Genomic DNA, 21,601 nt, shown 5'->3' with positions numbered 1-21,601 from the left:
ATGATTTGGACAGGGATTGGATGTGGACCTGGAAGGACAGTTCAGAGTCTAAGGTTACCCCTAGCACCCTGGCATGTGGGGAAGGACTGATAGATGTGCCATTGATCTTGACAGAGAAGTCAGGGGAGGGGGCACATGGGGGAGGAAATATTAAGAGCTCAGTTTTAGATTCAGTTTGAGGAAGTGGTTTGACATCCAGGCTGATATGTCTGTTAGTAGATCAGTGATGTGTAAGGAGATTGATGGGGTGAGCTGAGGGGGAATGGGCTGCCCTATGTGTGATGAGTGAAAATTCTCCAAAACGCCCCCCCCACCTTGCTAAAAACATCAAAAACGCATGTGGGAGTTCCCGCTATGCAGAGATGTGAACAGGGCTTCACAGCTGAGTGTTTCTGTCCACCCCCTCCTAAAGGAATAAAGGAAACATGTTGCTTTGCTCTGCAATGGTAAAGCCCAGATACTTTAACATTGGTGGCCAGTCTGATGGCACACCTTGCACATGCCTTAAAGTGATTGTAAAGGGTTTTCTTTTTGTTTTGTTTTGTAAAATAACAAACATGTTATACTTACCTGCTCTGTGCAAGGGTTTTGCACAGAGCGGCCCGATCCTCCTTTTCTGGGGTCCCCCAGCGGCGCCCCTGGCTCCTCCTCTTCATCAGGTGCCCCCACGGAGAGACGCTTCCCATGGGGGCTCCCGTGCGGGCGCGCTCCCGAGTCCGGCTGCTGCGTTCATTGACACAGACAGCAGGACTCGGCCCCGCCCCCAGGGTCACTGGATTGGATTGACAGCAGAGGGAGCCAATGGCTCCCGCTGCTATCAATCTATCCAATGAGGACCCGAGACAGCGGCTGGAGCCGCTGGGTTTGTTCTTGTCGCTGGAACGATCAGGTTCAGGTAAGAAAAAGGGAGGCTCCCTGGGACAGCTGCAACACAGAAGGTTTTTCACCCTAATGCATTAAAGACTAAGTTCACCTTTTTTTTTTTTTCTAAATTTCAAATGTACCAATATAGCATTCATATACTTTTTTTTGCAAAAATATCAAAGCTTTCCATAAAATCTACAGACACGTACCTTACTGTCCTGCATCCACGATTCCAAACATATCTATTGATTCTGTCTTACGTCCTTACAGACTGTAGGTGCATCATCCACCCACCCACTCCTAGCTGCACGTTTTTTTTAAATGAGATGCAATCAATCAGTGATCCCCCTTCTCACAAAATACACAATATACAATCAGATTGCATAGTGTATGGCCATCTTTATGCAAGTACATAGGAGGGGGTGGACAGAAACACTCAGCTGTCAAGCCCTGTTCACATCTCTGCATAGCGGGAACTCCCACATGCGTTTTTGGTTTTTTTAGCAAAGTGGGGAGGTGTTTTTTAGCATTTTCACTCATCACACATAGGGCAGCCCATCCACCTGAATGGGCTGCCCTACATGCAGCAATTTTCCCAAAGAAGCTTCAGAACTTTTTCTTAGAGTGGAGCTTGGTGGGGTTTTACTGCGATTTTTGGTGCAGCGCATTTATGAAATGCAAGGAAACGTACAGATGTGAATGGAGCCACATTTTTCTTGTGTTATCTCACCAATTTTACTTTCAGGCCCCATTTACATCTAGCATAGTGGGAGCGAACGTTTTGTGGCTCGTTTTTCCTGTAACGTGCATAGGGCAGCCGTTGATTTAAATGGGATTTGCTATATGTGGCTTATGGGACATGCTGGCGTTTTGTGGGTTGCGTGTTTTTTACTGTGCTTTTTACAGAATTTGTCACTCGTTTTTTTCACATGGCAAAATGTGTGTTTGCTTCTGTGTTTGGTGTGCTGTTAGCAATTAAAGGCACTGAAAGTGCAACTAGTAATTTTAGGTATAAAAAGGTGGCCATACACTATACAATCTGGTTGTACAATCTCCTTTAGATTTACCAAATCTGAATAATAGGAGGAAACACCTATCTAGCCAAAATGTACATAAATGCTATATTGGTGCATAGGGGAGCTGGAATTTAGAAAAACAAAAAGGTGAACTTAGCCTTTAATGTGAAAAACCTTGAGTCCCCTTTTCACACTGGGGCGGTTTTCAGGCGCTTTAGCACTGGAAATAGCCTCTGCTAAGCGCCTGAAAACCGCCTCCCAATCATTCAAGTGTGACTTTGCACACTGGGGCGGTGCGCTTGTGGGACGTTTCCGAAAAGTCCTGCAAGCAACATCTTTGGGGCAGTTAGGGAGAGCTGTATTTAGTGCTCTCAAAATGCTCTGCCCATTGGAATGAATGGGCAGCGCTTCTGAAGCACCTGAAAAGTGCTTAGGAAGCGCCGCAACACGGGAGTTTTTAACCTCTTGTTTGGAGTAAAAAGCGCCCTGTTAGCGACCGAAAAGTACCGCTTAAACATCGCTAAAGCGCCACTCAAACGCGCGGCCCCAGTGTGAAAGAGGTCTGAGGGTTTACAACTCCTTTAAGCCGGTTATAGATGGTTCAAATCTTGGCCGGTTCAGCAGGATCTGCCCGAGATTCAAACCATACTTGGGGAGGCTGAATGTACCCAAGTTGATCGACCGATCAACTTGGGTACAACCAGCCTGCCAGATTTTTGTTTTTGAAAATTCTTTTCATTGCAGCATTTCATTTAAGGTACAGAATAGAGCCTATTGGGCATATCCAGGCTTGACCATACAAACAGCAGACATAACTAAAACAAAGCCAAAAAAAAAGAAAAAACTAAAACACAACAATAAAAACTTGGTACGTTCGGACCACCTATGCAGTTTGGAACACACATGTTTTTCCAACTTCAGAGCCTAGCTCACTATAAAGATAGATCCTCTCTCAGGCTTTAGTTACCCAGAAAATTTCTGTGTAGCAAGGATTCAAAGTTCCGTTAACTAGGAATGGTTGAATTATTGTACGGGATATTTACTAGTCATCTAAAGAGTCTACATTTGTAGACGGGGATTCCACCCATATGTCCCACATTTTGTGAAATTTCTTAGCACATCCTCTAGACAAGTAAGTGACCTTATACAACGGGAGGGCAGAGTTAATTAACCATTTCCAGAGATTGACAGATGGTGTAGCAGAAGATTTCCACCGAAGTACAATGGCCTTGAATGCAAAAATGGACTAATAATCCCAGGAGGGTTCTGACTGCTAGACTATGAGCCAGAGGGTTGACAAGACCCATCAGGCACACCTCCATCGTCAGCGGTATCTGGATGGTGGTGACAGTGCAAATAACTGTAGTTACCTCCCTCCAAAAATGTTTTATTTGAGGACAGGTCCAAAATACTTGAATAAAACCTGCCAACCGAGCAACACACTTCCAGCACGAAGCTGGGACAGACAGGTATATTTTATGTAGATGTGAGGGTGTGTAATACACTCTATGCATGATCTTAAACTGTATTGGTCTGTCTCTTGCCAAAACCAATTGTGTGAAGGAGCATTCCCACGCATCTTCTCAGTCCTCCGTATCCATGTCAGGGAAGTCCTCCACTGACTTGGCCTTAAGAGTTTTGAGTCCCGTGTGTATATTAGGTGACAATTCTTTGTATATGTTGGACAGAGGCTTGGTTACAAATCCGTCTCTGAGTAAGTCTTCCAGAGACGAAGTATAAAAAGCCACTTGAGAGTTTTCAAATTGAGTACTAAAAGCATGCCTAAGCTGCAAGAACCTAAACAAATATGAGTTAGGCAGTTTGTATTTCTGTTTCAATCCATCAAAGGTCTGCAATCGACCCCCGGTACAAATCTGATCCACATATTTAATACCGTTAAGTGCCCAGATATTGGGATCCAGAATTGACATAAACTCCGACAGTGACGGTTTAAACCAAAGGGGAGTATGTGGTGAGATATGTCCAGAAGGCATGGGGCACAGAGAGAGAGACGCTGACCACGCCCTCAGGACAGTTCGCATAGCCACTGTCAGGTGAAAAGGTGCAGAGGGTCCACGATAGATTAAGTTCCACAATGCCTCATAGGAGCCCAAACATGCTACCTCCAGAACCACTGCTGCGTTGGACTCATCAGAAACTAAACAATTGTGTGCGTGCGACAACTGGGCTGCCAAGAACTATTTATGTAGGTCGAGACAAGCCAAGCCCCCCTCCTTCCAAGGTCTTTGCAACACCGCCAACTTAAATCTCGGCTGGCCTGTGCCCCGAGGAAAAGCAAGCAGGGTAGTATTTATTAAGCGGAACACCTTCCTGGGTGTCCACACAGGGGAATGTCTAAGAACATAGAGAAAAGCAGGCAAGAGCTTCATCTTGAATACATTGATTCGCCCAATCAGGGAAAGGGGAAGCTAAGCCCATGCTTTTAGTTTAGCTTTCATATTTTGTATCAACGAAGCTAGGTTCAATGTAGATACCCAGGTATTTAATTTTGTTGGTCCATATTAAGGGGAGATTAGGGTCTTGTAAAGATTTTGCCACAGTGTCAATCGGCAATATTTGGGCTTTGTCCCAGTTGACTTTGAGTCCTGAGCAGTCAGTGAAACCGTAGAGGATGCCTAGAGCTGCTTGAAGGGAAAGACCTGGGTCTTTCAAGAATAGAATGAGATCGTCCGCATACATGGCTAGTTTTTCATGTATACAGGCAGTGGTTCCAGTATTGCTGTATTTTAGTGGAAACCATTTCCTCAACCGTAGGGTCCTGCAACCACTTAGCTGCTAGACGCCAGCATTTCTCACTCCTGTTCTCCAACAACACCAACTTAATCCTCCAGAGGGGCATGGTCAGATAGGCCCGCAGGTAGATACGAGACCTCCCCCAGCGCCGCCAAATCACAGGTGTTGCCAAGGACCAGGTTGATCCTGGATCCCGATTTATGAGTAGTGGAGGGAGAGGAGTAGGCCCTATTATTTTGGTGTTTCCATCTCCAAATTTCAGTATAGTTAAAGGCCTGTGCCCAGTGGAGTAAATCAGGTGTATAAACTCTATTGAGGTTAGACGAGTCTAAAGATGGGTCTAAAGTGGAATTGAAGTCTCCTGCTAAATAGAGCCTGGAGAATTGTAGTGTGGCCAATTTTTTGTATACCTTGTACAAGACCCGCTGGTTGAAAGGAGGAGGAACATATACATTGACCAGAGCATACACAATTGCCTTAATTTCCAGCAAGAGAATAATATACCAACCCTCCTGGTTAGTCACCAACTGAATAACCTTATATGCAAGGGACTTGGCCAGTAATATAGCCACTCCCTTTGCATAGCTAGAGTAAGTTGCATGAAACGACTGCTGCACCCAGGGCCTTCGGAGGGCAAGAATTTTGTTGCCCTGGAGATGCGCCTCCTGTAGGAACAAAATATGCGGTTTGTGATGATTTAGGTACTTGAACATCTAATGTCTTTTAATCTTGTCATTTAGTCCACGAATATTCCAAGATATCAGTTTTAGTTCCGTAGCCATCTTGGACATATAGTAAAGTAACCGGATGACACATAGATGAGGGGATTCATCCCATTTGAGATCTGAGAGAGAAAGCAAAGTTCTGAAGAAAATGAGTACCATTATAGCATAGTAAAAGAACCAATCATTCAGTGGATGTAAAGCATATTAAACTCCCTACTGACCATAGAGTACCCCAACAAAAAAACTAGGTCAGTTTTATCCCCCAAACATGTTCAGAACCCCCTACTAGCTGGAACCCCAACAAAATATCCAGTCAGTTTGATACCCTAAACTCTACTTAAACTTTGACTATTATAAGGTCCCTCCAGGTGAGTGGAGAATAGCAGGTCAACAACTTCAGGTGATCTCTTCGGGAACAAACCGTGAGGAAATGTGCAAAACTAACTTAGAGTTACTCGTGAGGCAACTCCAGTACTTGCAGCAAAATTGGAAGAATAAAACAAGTGAGGATGTAGAGAATCTGTGCATCAGTTTAAGTGGGAGATCCATATCTCAAAGTGGTCAGCCAGTCATCAGTATCCGCTGGATTGTCAAAGAATCGGACCATTCCATCACTCTGGACCCGGAGGCGACTGGGATAAAGCATGCCATACTTAATACCTTTATCTCAGAGCCGTTTACGGACATCATTGAAGGTTTTTCTCTTCCTCTGCAGCTCGGCTGAGAAATCAGGGAAGAGGAGAACAGAGGTATTGCCGTATTTGAGGGCTGTATGTCAGTGAGCTTCAGAAAGGTTCCTATCCTTGTCATGGTAATTTAGATACCGGACTAAAAAGGGTCTAGGTGGATTTCCAGGAATCACTCGGCCTGTGGGCACCCGATGGGCTCTTTCAACCACATAAGTGGAGTGGAAATCTGTGAGTCCCAGCAGGTTTTTAAAGAATTCCTCTGCAAATTCTGCTGCATGATCCCCTTCATCTCCCTCAGACAGGCCAGGGACTCGCACATTATTGCGCCTCAGCCTGTTTTCCGCGTCATCCGATTTTGAAACCAGGATCTGCACTGTGCGTTGCAACTCAGCAATGGAGGTGACATGGGTGGCAGTAAGATCTTTGGTAGCGGATATTCTGGACTCCGTCTCAGCCATTCTCTCCCTTATTTTGTCCAGGTCATTCCATATGAGGATGCACTCTTCAGCAAGGTGATCTATGCGTACCAGCAGGGAGGTTCTGCTCTGTTCAATCACGGCAAGGATGATGCTTGTGCTATCCTGTGGCAGGGGGCTGACGCATCCGCCACCTTGTGGCTGAAATTTCCATTTCAGCCAGCAAGGCCTGAAGCCTCCCAAGCAAGCTGGGGTCTGCCTGCAGTGAAGGAAGTGGTTACAATGCCGAGGATGTGTCTTAGCGGCCTTGGAGGTCTTTTTCTTTGAGGACATCTGCCCTGGATACACCACAGGGAGGGGTCTTTAAAAAGGAAAGCAGCCTGGGTCTGCAGCAGCACTGAGGAGAGAAGTGGGAGTACCATGATGGCTGCCGTCACTAGGCCCCAAAACACTGAGCAGTGGCACTACAACTCCCTACTTCACTGCAGGGAGATGGGGAGATGGATGAGGCAGTGCAGTTAGTGTTTCAGGGGCCCAGGGTGCGTGTGGCTTGGGCAGACTGATGAAGCTGAGGCTGGCAAGATGGCGGTCGTCACTAGGCCCCAATAGGCCGCGGCTGGATAAAGAGGCTGGTGCGGCCGATTGGCTTCCATACTGCTGCAGGGAGGTAGGGGTGTGAGAGGGAGAGATGAGGCTGTGAGTCCCCCCACTTCGGGCGTAAGGATGGCAGAGGCTCAGGACGCGTTGGCGGGACCAGGGCCTTGAAGATGGCGGCAGCCGCGGGGAGGTGTACACTATGGTTGCCGTGACAGCAAATCCTCTCAATATCTGGCCCAGGCCAAGGCAGAGGGCAAAGAGGAACGGTCTGGGGAGCTTGCAATGCTCACCGGACCACTGGATGCACAGATGGTGAAGGATTGTGACAAGGATTCCCGGAGCTTCTCTCCAACACATCCCCCGCTGCTCAGATCCAGACACGCCCCCCCAGCCTGCCAGATTTTAAATGTGATTATCACTATCAGCTATTACAGCTGTTAGCAATAATCACTGTCATAGACAGGCGCACAGGGTGTGCCAGGTGTGCCTGGGCACACCCTAATCACCCTGTGGCTCCTAAAAAAATGTGTAAAAAAATCATAAAAGTAAAAAAACTTTCTGACACTGTCCACTTCCCTACTGACACCAGTCTCTGTCCTACTGACACCGTCCATTGCTCTGCTGACACCGTCACATACAAGGAACTATGTTTGAGCTTTGGGGTGCACACCCTAATGCAATAGGCTGTGCACACCTATGAACACTGTGTTCTCCTGGCAGGGGCAGCTTCCCCTGCCCCCCTACACACACCGGGGAGGGGGGGAGACAATGGCTCCGCGGGAGAGATTCCACTGTCAACATTGCCTGTGTTGATGGGGGAATCAAGCTAATTTCTTTCCTGCAATCCATGGTTGCAGGAAATAAATGTGCTCTGTCTAGGACTGGCCTTACTTCCATGTCTGATGGCTAGAAATAATCTGACTGGAGGGTTGATCAATGTAGAGAAAGTAGTCCTTTACTTTAAAGCCAGGGCTATTTTATTACATTTTTTACAAACTCTTTTCAGACTCCAATAGGAGCCCCCTTGGCTTTAGGCCCTTTAGCAACTGCCTTGGTTGCTATCGCTATAGTTATGCCCCTCACTGAATATATACCTGCCAACCTAGAATGTCGGGGGCGTTGGGGGGACCATACATATGGCAATTCCCTGTAGTGGAAATCTTGAAAAAACTTTTCTTGGCTGGAAATTGGCTGTGGATATGGACCTTCTAAGCAGCTTTTGAGTTGGGGCAGGTTTGTTTGGTCATTTTCAGTGCAATGAGCTTGCAGACTGCTTATATATATATATATATACACACACATACACACTATATTTAGTCCGTAGGGTTCAATATTGAGTTGGCCCACCCTTTGCAGCTATAAGAGCTTCAACTTTTCTGGGAAGGCTGTCCACAAGGTTTAGGAGTGTGTCTATGGGAATGTTTGACCATTCTTCCAGAAGCGCATTTGTGAGGTCAGGCACCGATGTTGGATGAGAAGGCCTGGTTCGCAGTCTTCCCAGGAGAGTTGAAGCTGTTATAGCTGCAAAGGGTGGGCCAGCACAATATTGAACCCTACGGACTAAGACAGGGATGCCATTAAAGTTCATATGGGTGCAAAGGCAGGTGCCATACTCTTGACAATGTAGTGTATATATAGGCACTTATGGGTCTTGAGACGCATTGAAATCAATCAAAACATTAGACAAAATAAACACCTTTTGTTTGGACACATACTCCTGCTGAAGATCGAGTGCTTCTATTGCTTACTTTCTGTTTATCTACTGAAATTACTTTGATGCAGTACATTGGAGCAGATACTCCGTGGATAGTAGTTTTCAATGGATATACAGTTCTGCTCATAAGTTTACATACCCTGGCAGAATTTATGATTTCTTGCCCATTTTTCAGAGATTATGAATGATAACACAAAAACATTTCTTTCACTCATGGTTACTGCCATTTATTATCAATCAACTGTGTTTACTCTTTTTCAATCATAATGGCAACGGAAACTACCTAAATGACCCTGATCAAAAGTTTACATACCCTGGTGATTTTGGCCTGATAACATGCACAAAAGTTAACACAAAGGGGTTTGAATGATTATTAAAGGTAACCATCCTCATCTGTGATCTGTTTTCTTGTAATTACTGTGTGTGTATAAAAGGTCAATGAGTTTCTGGACTCCTGACAGACCCTTGCATCTTTCATCCAGTGCTGCATGATGTTTCTGGATTCTGAGTCACGTGTAAAGCAAAAGAAATGTCAAAGGATCTGCGGGAAAAGGTAGTTGAACTGTAAAGGGATATAAAATGATATCCAAGGAATTGAGAATGCCAATCAGCAGTGTTCAAACTCTAATCAAGAAGTGGAAAATGAGGGGTTCTGTTGAAACCAAACCACGGTCTGGTAGACCAACTAAAATTTAAGCCACAATTGGCAGGAAAATTGTTTGGGACGCAAAGCAAAACCCACAAATAACTTCAGGTGAAATACAGGACTCTCCGAAAACATGTTGTGTGGCTGTTTTAAGATGCACAATAAGGAGGCACTTGAAGAAAGATGGGCTGCATGGTCGAGTCGTCAGAAGAAAACCATTAGGCCCCTTTCACACTGGGGCGGTTTGCAGGCATATTGCGCTAAAAATACCGCCTGCAAACCGCCCCAAAACAGCCTCCGCTGTTTGTTCAGCCCGAGGGCTTTCACACTGAAGCGGTGCGCTGGCAGGAGAAGAAAAAATCTCCTGTCAGCCGCATCTTTGGAGCGGTGAAAGAGCGGTGTATTCACCGCTCCTAAACCGCTCCTGCCCATTGAAATCAATATATGATTATAGCCGCGCTATACGAGTGGTTTTAACCCTTTTTCGGCCGCCAGCGGGGGGGTTAAAACTGCACCGCTAGCGGCCGAATACCGTGGTAAAACAGCGCTAAAAATATTGCTGTTTTACCGCCGACGCCCCCTACCGCCCCAGTGTGAAAGGGGCCTTACTACACAAATGCCACAAAGTGATGAGACCAAAATTGAGATTTTTGGCCACAACCATAAACACTACATTTGGAGAGGAGTCAACAAGGCCTATGATGAAAGATACGGAGGTGGATCGCTGATGTTTTGGGGATGTGTGAGCTACAAAGGCACAGGAAATTTGGTCAAAATTGTTGGCAAATGTTATCAAAAAATACTGGAGGAACATTTGCATTCATCAGCCAGGAAACTGCGCACGGGATGTACTTGGACATTCCAACATTACAATGATCCAAAACACAAGGCCAAGTTGACCTGTCATTGACAACAGCACAATAAAGTGAAGGTTCTGGAGTGGCCATCTCAGTCTCCTGACCTCAATATCATTGAGCCACTCTGGGGAGATCTCAAACGTGCCGTTCATGCAAGACAGCCCAAGAATTTACAGGAACTGGAGGCTTTTTGCCAAGAGAACTGGTCAGCTTTATCATCTGAGAAGATAAAAAGCTTAATCCACAAATACCACAAAAGACTTCAAGCTGTCATTGATGTTAAAGGGGGCAATACATGGTATTAGGAACTGGGGTAGGGAAACTTTTAATCAGGGTCATTTGGGTAGTTTCTGTTGTGATTATGATTTAAAAAGAGTAAACACAGTTGATTGATAATAAATGGCTTCAGCCAAACACTAACCATGAGTGAAAGAAATGTTTTTGTGTTATCTTTCATATTCTCTGAAAAATGGCCAAGAAATCATAAATTCTGCCAGGGTATGTAAACTTATGAGCACAACTGTATATAAAAACTATTTAATAAGGTGGGGGCAGGCTGAACTGATACAGTGCTAAACCAGGAACAGTCCAGCATGGTTTGTCCTGCAATTTTGTTTAGCAAGACAGCAAACAAATGTAGAAGGGCTTTATACAGCAAGTCCAAAACGTCATACAAACAAAACATCTGCTCGTCTGAACTACTAAATAAACTCATATCATCTCCTGACTAACAAGGTGCCCCCCTAATGGGGTTCCAAAAACAAATAGGGATCACTTGTATCTTTTTTAGTGTTCTGTTCCCACTCAGAGAGAGAGAAAGCCTCTAGCATTAGCAAATATCAAGACCTGTGGCCAGCTGAGACTAATACCGCGTACACACGAGCGGACTTTACGGCAGACTTTGCCCAGCGGACTTTTCGACGGACTTTATGATGGACTTTCCGAATGAACGGACTTGCCTACACACAATCCACCAAAGTCCGTCGAATTCGTACGTGATGACGTACGACCGGACTAAAACAAGGAAGTCCATAGCCAGTAGCCAATAGCTGCCCTAGCGTGGCTTTTTGTCCGTCGAACTAGCATACAGACGAGCGGACTTTTCGACCGGACTCGAGTCCGTCAGATAGATTTGAAACATGTTTCAAATCTAAGTCCGTCCAACTTTTGAGAAAACAAAGTTCGCTGGAGCCCACACACGATCGAATTGTCCAACGAAATCCCGTCCGCCGGGCAAAGTCTGCCGTAAAGTCCGCTTGTGTGTACGCGGCATATTAGTAAGGTCTGGCTACGAGGAAAGATGTGGACCTAGGAATGGAGACTTTATCCCACCATAGCTCTACAAAGCCCATGAGCTGCAGGACCCAAGATAGAACTTATTAGGTTTCTGAAAAAACAAAAACATTTTTATCCTCCACAGTCATAACCTTGGAGCCCCTCACTATACGTATGTGCGAAATCACTGTCTACATCCGTGCCGGCCAGTGCCTCATCTACATTCATTGTGGTTATGTTGTGGCTTTACAGTTTTGTGTTGTATTGGTTACAGTTGCTGTCGTTTTTCGTTCTTCTTTTTCTTTTGTCCCCCGTGCAAGTAATTAGGTTTGCTAAAGTTTTTGTTCCCCGGTTAGCCCCAGTTCACACTGCCGCGACTTGTCATGCGACTTGAGAATTCAAAGTCGCATAATAAGTCGCGTCCCATTGACGGCAATAGAACTGCTCTAATCAGTGCGATTCAAGTCAAGAAAAAGGTTCCTGCACTACTTTTGGTGCGACTTCAACATGACTTAAGTTGCGCAGGGATGTCGGATTCAAAGTCGCGCGACTTTGAAGCCGCGGCAGTGTGAACAAGGGCTAAAGCTCAGTAGACCGCAACCTGTAGTTCTCTCTCTGGTGGATTCCATGGAAAAGGATCCCGTTTTATTCCATTTTTTTACTCCAATTAAAGTCCCTTTCTACTTTTATCCAATCACTGATGAAGACATCTAAAAAAGGAAGGGTTTTAATTAGCACAACGACTAAATCGACATGTTTCAAAAGAAGAATTAAACATAAGAGCACATCGCTATTAGGCTTATGAATAGATGTGAATATTCAGTCTAGGTAGTATATGTAAATCCAATCACTAAAACCTGACATAAGCTTTACCGTGTTATTGTCATTTCCAAAACAGTTTTCAAATTTTTTTTCCATTTGTAGCTTTCAATAAAATAATAAACAACAGTGTTCCTGCCATAGAGGACCTTGTGCAAGCACTTCCTGTTGTAGGGTGACAACGCTCCTTCCCTGTCTTTCAATAGTGCTCCTATGTTGTCACACTAGCTTGCATACTACTTTTCACAACTAGCAAAAGTACCTGAATCAGTTTTTTAATATCAGCTTCTTGTCGCCCCTTGTAGAGCAGCCCTTAACCACTTCAGCCCCGGAAGAATTTACCCCCTTCCTGATCAGAGCACTTTTTGCGATTCGGCACTGCGTCGCTTTAACTGACAACTGCGCGGTGGTGCGACATTGCACCCAAACAAAATTAACAAGCTTTTTTTCCCACAAATAGAGCTTTCTTTTGGTGGTATTTGATCGCCTCTGCAGTTTTTATTTTTTGTGCTATAAACAAAAAAGAGCGACATTTTTGAAAAAAAAGCAATATTTTTTACTTTTTGCTATAATAAATATCCCCCAAAAATATATAAAAAAAAAACATTTTTTTCCTCACTTTAGCCCGATATGTATTCTTCTACATATTTTTGGTTAAAAAAAAATCGCAATAAGCGTATATTGATTGGTTTGCGCAAACTTTATAGCGTCTACAAAATAGGGGATAGTTTTGTGGCATTTTTATTATTTATTTTTTTTTTTTTATTAGTAATGGCGGCGATCTGCGATTTTTATCGGGACTGCAACATTATGGCGGACACATTGGACATTTTGACACTATTTTGGGACCAGTATCATTTATACAGCGATCAGTGCTATAAAAATGCATTGATTACTGTGTAAATGTGACTGGCAGTGAAGGAGTTAACCACTAGGGGGCAGTGAAGGGGTTACGTGTGTCCTAGGGAGTGACTCTAACTGTGAGGGGGCTGGACTTCAACACACAGGACAGTGATCACTGCTCTCGATGACAGAGAGCAGTGATCTCTGTCCTGTCACTGCTTTGTTTGCAAAAGCATCTCCCCGTTCTTCCTATCCGTGACACGATCGCGGGCACACGGCGGACAACGAGTCCGCGGGACCCGCGGTCACGGAGACCGCAGCGGCACGCACACGCTCGCAACACCGCTTCTTAAAAGGGACATACCCCTACGCCCTTTTTCCTGCCAGTGCCATTGTGCCGACGTACATCGGCATGCGCTGGATGGCAAGCGGTTAAGCTTTGAGAGGGAGGGGTAGCAATAGGAGCCAATTGCATACACAGGAGCTGAGAGGGAACATGCTGAGGAGAGGAGGTGGAGAGTGCAGAGCTCATGACATTTCTGGGTGTTGAAGTGACACCACTCTATTCCTTAAAGCAGAACTTCATTCTGCCACAATATATACTATATTACCAAAAGTATTGGGACACCTGCCTTTACACGCACATGAACTTTAATGGCATCCCAGTCTTAGTCCGTAGGGTTCAATATTGAGTTGGCCCACCCTTTGCAGCTATAACAGCTTCAACTCTTCTGGGAAGGCTGTCCACAAGGTTTAGGAGTGTGTCTATGGCAGTGGACTGGAGTTGAGAACCACTGGTCTATGGGAATGTTTGACCAATTTTCCAGAAGCGCATTTGTGAGGTCAGGCACTGATGTTGGACGAGAAGGCCTGGCTCATAGTCTCCGCTCTAATTCATCTCAAAGGTGTTCTATCAGGTTGATGTCAGGTCTCTGTGCAGGTCAGTCAAGTTCCTCCACCCCAAACTCGATCATCCATGTCTTTATGGACCTTACTTTGTGCATTGGTGCGCAGTCATGGTAGAACAGGAAGAGGCCATCCCCAAACTGTTCCCACAATGTTGGGAGCATGAAATTGTCCAAAATGTCTTGGTATGCTGACGCCTTAAGACAGGGGTCGGCAACCTACTTGGCGCTTTGAATGCTTTTAAGTGCAAAGGAGGGATTTGGGGTCTCATAGACCCCAGATCCCTCCATAAAGAGTACCTTTCACTGCCTATTTCTGGAACAAGGGATATTTACATTCCTTCTGACAGCAATAAAAGTGATCAGAAATTTTCTTTAAAGGGACAGTGTAAAAAAAAGTTTTCATTTTTTTCAAAGTGCCCCATTCCTCCGTGCTCATGCGCAGAAGCGAACGCATACGTAAGTCGCGACCGCAAATGTAAACAGTGTTCAAACAACACGTGAGGTACCGCCACAATCATTAGAGCAAGAGCAATAATTCTAGCACTAGACCTCCTCTGTAACTCTAAGCTGGTAACCTGTAGAAATTTTTAAATTGTCGCCTATGGAGATAATTTTTAAGTACCGTCGTTTGTCGCTATTCCATGAGTATGTGCAATTTTAAGGCATAACATGGGGGGGGGCTGTGTAATATGCAGGGGGGCTGTGTGATGTGCAGGGGGCTGTGTAATATGCAGGGGGGCTGTTTAATGTAAAGGGGTCCAGAGGTACGGGGGCTATGTAATATGTAGGGGGGCTGTGAAATGTAAAGGGGTCCAGAGGTACGGGGGCTGTGTTAGGTAAAGGGGTCAAGATTATTATCTTCATTTATTAGCAGGTGAATGCAGATCTCCATGCATTCCCATACATTGAATCTGGCCCTTGAGTTGAAAAAGGTTGTTGACCCCTGCCTTAGGAGTTCCCTTCACTGGAACTAAGGGGCCAAGCACAACCCCTAAAAAATAGCCCCACACCATAATCCCCCTCCAACAAATGATTTGGACCAGTGCACAAAGCAAGGTCCATAAAGACATGGATGAGCGGATTTAGGGTGGAGGAACTTGACTGGCCTGCACAGAGTCCTGACCCCAACCCAATATAACACCTTTGGGATGAAATAGAGCGGAGACTGCGGGCCAGGCCTTCTCGTCCACATCCATGCCTGACTACACAAATTCGCTTCTGGAGGAATGGTCAAACTTTCCGATAGGCACATTTAACTGAGGCTTCCTACCTAAAAAATTTGAAAGAAAAACAGGTCACATGATCATCCTCTTGCTCTACATTGGCCCATGGGAGGAGTCAGCTGGAACCGGGACATCACTGCGATAGCAGCCACTCAACAGGGACTGATATTTAGTATACATCATGTCTATCTAAACTAATGCACACAGCTTTACCAAAATATTAACAGTACAAGACATGAGACTAGATGCCGGGTGTTACATGCGTTTTTAGCTCAGACCACACTGCATAGCATAAGACACTAGTGTGAGCCGCAGCTGCCAACTGTCCCCCATTTAAAGGGAACCAAAGCCTTCTGCCCCTCTTTATTTGTCCTTATTTCAACTAAAGACCTCTAAAAAAAAAAAAAGGACTATTTAGGAACTAAGTTTGTGAAAAAAATAATAAATGCATGTATTGCATGTATAAGTCTCCATAAAGAAGGACCTGTTGCCTGCACTAAGTTATCACATAGGGGCTTATCAGCCTCCTCGTGATAGTAAAACAGTTTAATAAAAAAATAAAAGTAATTTAAAAACTAAAGTTGAATGAAATACATAAAAAGCAAAAAAAATTTAAGGAACCCACGGTCCTGCCCCATGCATGTTCTTATATAACATGTACATACTGCATATAACCTATATGGGTGCCTAAACCAGTGTTTCTCAACTCCAGTCCCCAAGGCGCACCAACAGGTCATGTTTTCAGGCTATCCATTATTTTGCACAGGTGATTTGATTAGTTTCACTGCCTTAGCAATTACCACAGCCATTTCATCTGAGGAAAATCCTGAAAACATGACCTGTTGGGGCGCCTTGAGGACTGGAGTTGAGAAACACTGGCCTAAACAACAGCTGTGTAAGACCAAGGTCAAAAGTGAGAGAAATGTTTCTAGGGCCATTATTTTTGGTTAACTATAAACCGATGAGTTGTAAAGGGTTTTTACAGCCCATGTTGTACGGACAATTTTGAGTATTGTAAATTTCACTGTTTTGCACACAATTTTAACGCTTAACATATTTGGTATCTATTTACTCCACACAGTCTTGTCCTTTAATTTTTGCAAAAAATAAATAAATAAATATGTGAATCATATTGTGATTTTGGGCACTAAAATTAACTACCACCTTTTTTATTCTACAGGTTCTGTGCTTTCAAATATAGACTTTTGGGGGGTTTAACTAATTTTTAGGCCTAAAATGCACATTTTAAAGTGGAATTCCATCATTTACCTTCCACGCCCAAAGCTCCCCCCAATATTTTTTATCCAACAATAAACCCTCTATACGTACCCTTTTCTTGCAGTCTTTTAGCCAGTATGGCGATGTCATAGTAACTCCTCTTCTTCCTCCTTCAGCTTTTCCTCGGCTAATATATGGTGTATTGATTGATCACTCCGAAGTCCTGGAGTACTATGAACCCAGCCTGTGTGATGACACGCCCCTCAATGGGCATGTAAACCGCTGGCCGGACTTACAGAAAATGGGCAGAATGATGTGAGTGACATTTTGCTAAAGCAGACTGGTGACACTGGACTGAGGAGGAAGCTGGTAACAGTGCTAAAGCACAAAGAGGATAGGTAGGGATTGACAATATGTTTTTATTATTTGGGGAAATCTAAAAGTTAAAAAAAAATGTGTATTGGGAAAAAAAACAATTTCTCTGCATATTTTTATAGGGGAAAAAGTCATGCCAGGAAAGTTAAGGTGAACCTGTGCAAAGGTTGCCAGAAAAAGAGCACCAAAATATTAAAAAATGGTCACAGTTTGAACATTTTGGGTTTGATGATGTCCTAGACACTGGCCGACAAGGGCCATTTTGGCAAATACAATGTGTTTAGTTGGAAATACATGAATGATGACAGATGTAAAGAAGTAAAACAAGTAAAAACCTTTAATTTCTCTAATTGTCTCTTGTAGATTCCTTATCATCTCCATGACTTGGCTGTGGGTCTTGATATAACCACATTACTCTTTTGAATCTTCACATGTTATTTCTTGGTTAAGATAGGATCAAGAAAGCCTACTATAATCCATTATTAACACGTAAATGTGGTTGACTCAAGAAGATGATTCATCATCCCACCTGGTAATCTTGAAACTTCATTGCGATTAAAAGGAAAAAATGTATTTCTGGCTCCAGCTGCTTTTTGGAACATTTTTCTTATTTCTTGTGACTGGACGTGGGTATAGAAATTGCATTCAAAAATTTGAGAGTAATGACACTTTTATTTGTGTAAATCGTCTTAAGGTGACCATACACAAAGTGGTCTTTGATCTACCCCCAGACACACGGAATCTCACCATATCATATAACACCATCAAAAAGCTGCCTTCTGGTAGTTTTGGAAATTTAACCAAACTACAGTATCTGAAATTGGCACATAACGAACTGGAGAGCCTCAGTCCTGGAGCTTTCAGTGACTTAATTGATTTGAACTACTTGAATTTGTCCTATAACCAAATACCCAGTCTGTCCTGGGGGGTCTTTAATGGGCTTGACAATTTAAGGTACCTCTATCTTCAGAACAACTCAATTGCCTTCTTACATCCCGAGGTATTTTTTCCACTCTTTAGTTTAAAAAGTCTTAACCTGTCAAAAAATTTTTTGTCCAATTTCTCAGAAATTGTAAACTCAATTCAACCCTTGCAGAATCTAAAGACTCTTTTGCTGTGCAGTAATGATATCAGTTACCTAAATCATATTCATAAACTTCCCAGCAATGTATCTACACTGTTCCTTTGCAAAAACAATCTACAGGAGTTGAATTGCCACCAAGACTTCTTTGAAAACATCTCTTTTCTTGACCTGTCATACAATAACATAACCACATCCTCCATACAAAATGTAAACCTGAGTAAGGTTAAATATCTACTTGTAGCTTCTAATCCTCACTTTGATGTACTGAAATATTTAGACAATTCCACGATAAAGCCTGAGAATATTGATTATTCCGGATTAAATTTAAACACTTCTACTGAATTAAGCCAAGTATGCCAACATTTAAGGGGCAAAAACATTTCTATCTTGAACTTGCTTGAAAACGGAATTAAGCATTTGTCAGAAAACATTCTTGAAAACTGCAGTCTGAGTGATACAGTGGATTTATCAAGAAATAGACTTAAAAATATTTCATGTTTGAAGTTCCTTAACCCCCCTAGACTAAAATCATTAATTGTGGAACATAATCTCCTAAAAAAACTCATAAACTGCAGCAAAGCTGCCCAGTTTCCAAATCTCAAGTCAATCTCATTGCGATATAACAGGATATGGTCACTGGAAAACTATGCATTTGCCTTTTCTCCTAATCTAGAAGAACTAAAATTAAATATCAACAACATAATTTTTTTGGATAGGCATACATTTTGGGGCTTAAGTAAGCTAAAGTCATTGCGCTTGGACAATAATTTATTAACTGATCTATACAAAAGCACATTTATATATTTAACAGAGCTTACAAGTCTCAATCTCCGTAATAATCGAGTGGCAGTTATTTTTGATAATGTGTTCCATTATCTATCTAACCTATCTATCTTGGATCTTGGTGGTAACAAGATTACGCATGTTAAAATTGAGGCATTTAATGGTCTCAAACGTCTTTCCAAATTGTATCTTGACAGAAACCAGATTGTAACAATTACTGGAGAAATGTTTAGTGGTGTGGAGACAACATTACAGGTTCTTGATCTGATGGCCAATCAGCTGCATTTTGAATCATCAAGAAAGGAAATATCTCCCTTTTCAAACCTTAGTAAAGTTTATGATCTGAAACTTCAGGCCCAGCAACCATTTGGTCTAACTGCCATCCCCAGAAAATTCTTCAGAGGATTGACCTCCCTCCAAGCTCTTTATTTGTCACAAAATCGTCTTGCACATCTAAGTTCTGATACATTTCATGGACTTAGCAATTTAAAGTTCCTGAGTTTGGGGGAAGACTGCAATGGCATCCAAAATCTCTCTCCAGGAATTTTTAGCAACCTAAGCAGCTTAGAAGTCTTAGACCTTGAAAACATGTGCCTACAAACGTTGGACTCAGATATCTTTTTAAACCTTACCCGTCTCAAAAGACTTCAGCTGTCAAAAAATGCTTTAAGGGCAATAAATGTTAGCCTATTAGAAAACATGACTAACTTGCAGTATCTTGATTTATGGAAGTGTCCATTGACATGCACTTGTGATAATGAAGAGCTACGGAACTGGCTGATAAAGTCTTCAATGCAGGTTGTGTATGTCTATAATCTGACATGTCCCAATGACCCACATTCTTATTTTCATAATTTTGACATCAGTGTCTGTGATAGAATTCTCAAAAAAATATTGTTTTGCTGTAGCTCCATGATAGTGTTACTCCTTATGCTCATACCAATTGTCTACAGCAAGTCTTATTGGCGCATCCGATACAACTACTTCCTTTTCCTTTCCTGGCTGCACGAACGATGGAGCTCAGACAAGGATCTCTATAAGTATGATGCTTTTGTTTCCTACAATACCAAGGATGAAGAGTGGGTGTATCAAAACATGTTGCCTGTGCTAGAGAATGGAAGTTCATCCAATGGACTTCGTCTTTGTCTTCACCATCGAGACTTTCAATTGGGCAGGTATATCGTTGACAACATTGTGGACAGTATTCACAGTAGTCGAAGAACTCTATGCGTTGTGAGCAGAAGCTACCTTAAAAGTGAATGGTGCTCTTTGGAGATGCAGCTGGCTAGTTATAAACTGTTTGATGAAATGCGGGATGTTCTTGTCTTGATACTTTTGGAAAACATTCCAGAGAAGGAGCTTTCTACCTACCATCGAATGAGAAAGGTGATGTTGAAAAAGACATACATCCAATGGTCTGAAGAGCCTGAGGCACAAAAACTTTTTTGGGCTCAACTTATAAAAGCACTAAAGGGGTCCACCACAGAGGATATTGAAGATTCCTTGTTAAGTACTGATGAACAAATATCCCTTATTTCAAGTTGACATGTTGATGGGGGAAGCCCTAGGTAACTTACAAAAGTTTTCCTCTGTATTTTATCTTTTCAGAGCACTAGTGAAGATTGCACATGCATAAATATCTACAATCGAGTTAATTACAGTCTATTAGGAATGCAGGTGTGAAAATTCATTAAGAATTCTGCATTTACCATAAAGAGCAATTTCTTCTATGCTGGAATCTTCAAACTTTATTAGGGAGTCCCAGAATGTTCAAACATCTGTAAATTGAACATGAAATGCTTCTAATAATTTGAAATAGTTCGCATGATTGCAATTTATATTTAATGATCATGTAAATATATATTCATTAAGATGGATGAATGGCAAAAAAACATGTTTTTCTTAGACAGGCTGTAAAATGTTGCCAATAAAAATGACAATTAAAAACATTTTTTTTACACTTTAAAGTGGACTTATTGGTGAGCACAAGCAGATAGCATTTGACATTATTAGCTTTCTGATTTCTTGATACTTTCCTCGATCAGGTATTTTTTCTACTTTAATGTAATAATTATATGTGACATAAGGTTCACTTTAAAGCACAACTTTAAAAAGTCTTGATTGCAGTGGGGCCACACACACTTTGTAAGGGTTAGATGCATCTTTATTTTAGGGGAGAGTAAAAGCACTTTTACTTACCTTGATATAAAGGTGACTGGGTGACCCTCAATGTAATATAGCACCTCATCCCAATAGGTTGAAAAATTAAACTGAGAGGAGGAAATACAGGGATTATAGCGGTGCCAAGACATACACGTTACACGTGAATAAAAACAAAAAGTATTTTATTATCAAAAAATTCTAAAAAGTTGACATACATTTCACAAAAACATGGTGTGCATCATAGTTAATGTATTTAAAAACAATTGTGTGGCGAAAATACTATTTACGAAACTAGGCCAGAAGAGCGTAGCGGCCAGTTCCGCAGGTAGATATTTAGATGTACGACATGTTTCGCCAGTGATGGCTTCCTCAGGGACAGATGTTTGATATGTATAACGCTACAGTTTAATCTGTAAGTCGCCAAGGACAAACGCGAGGCACCCCCAGCGAAGCCTCAAGCATAGACTACCATGGATAGATGTAGGGGGCAGATAGAAGGACCTGACAGATCCCTGGCCAGGGATCTACAGGACACCCCTCCAGTACCTGCCTCTTTGGCTTGCATGATACTGGATGACACTACCAGCTGTTACTTGTGCACCAGCTACCAACTTAATTTATTGCACTATACC

The 21,601-nt window shown here is 42.9% G+C and overlaps 1 protein-coding gene across 3 annotated transcripts in view; it reads left to right on the top strand.

Annotated features, from left to right (window-relative positions):
• Positions 1-20,766, top strand: part of LOC141110604 (uncharacterized) — a 36,801-nt gene extending 16,035 nt beyond the window's left edge. The window contains exons 2-3 of one of the 3 annotated variants that reach the window (XM_073602041.1): positions 16,741-16,879; positions 17,303-20,766. In XM_073602041.1, coding sequence (XP_073458142.1) covers positions 17,508-20,351 — 2,844 coding nt within the window. In that variant the 5' untranslated portion in view covers positions 16,741-16,879; positions 17,303-17,507 and the 3' untranslated portion in view covers positions 20,352-20,766. Of the gene's footprint in view, positions 1-16,740; positions 16,963-17,302 lie in introns of all 3 variants that reach the window. The other 2 variants (XM_073602040.1, XM_073602042.1) reach the window with 2 other exon arrangements.
• The last annotated feature ends 835 nt before the right edge of the window (positions 20,767-21,601 follow it).

This window comes from Aquarana catesbeiana, linkage group LG10, assembly GCF_042186555.1.
Source record: "Aquarana catesbeiana isolate 2022-GZ linkage group LG10, ASM4218655v1, whole genome shotgun sequence".
Classification (NCBI taxonomy): domain Eukaryota; kingdom Metazoa; phylum Chordata; class Amphibia; order Anura; family Ranidae; genus Aquarana; species Aquarana catesbeiana.
The sequence above is the reverse complement of the archived record's forward strand: the minus strand, read 5'-3'. Positions and strand labels throughout refer to the sequence as shown.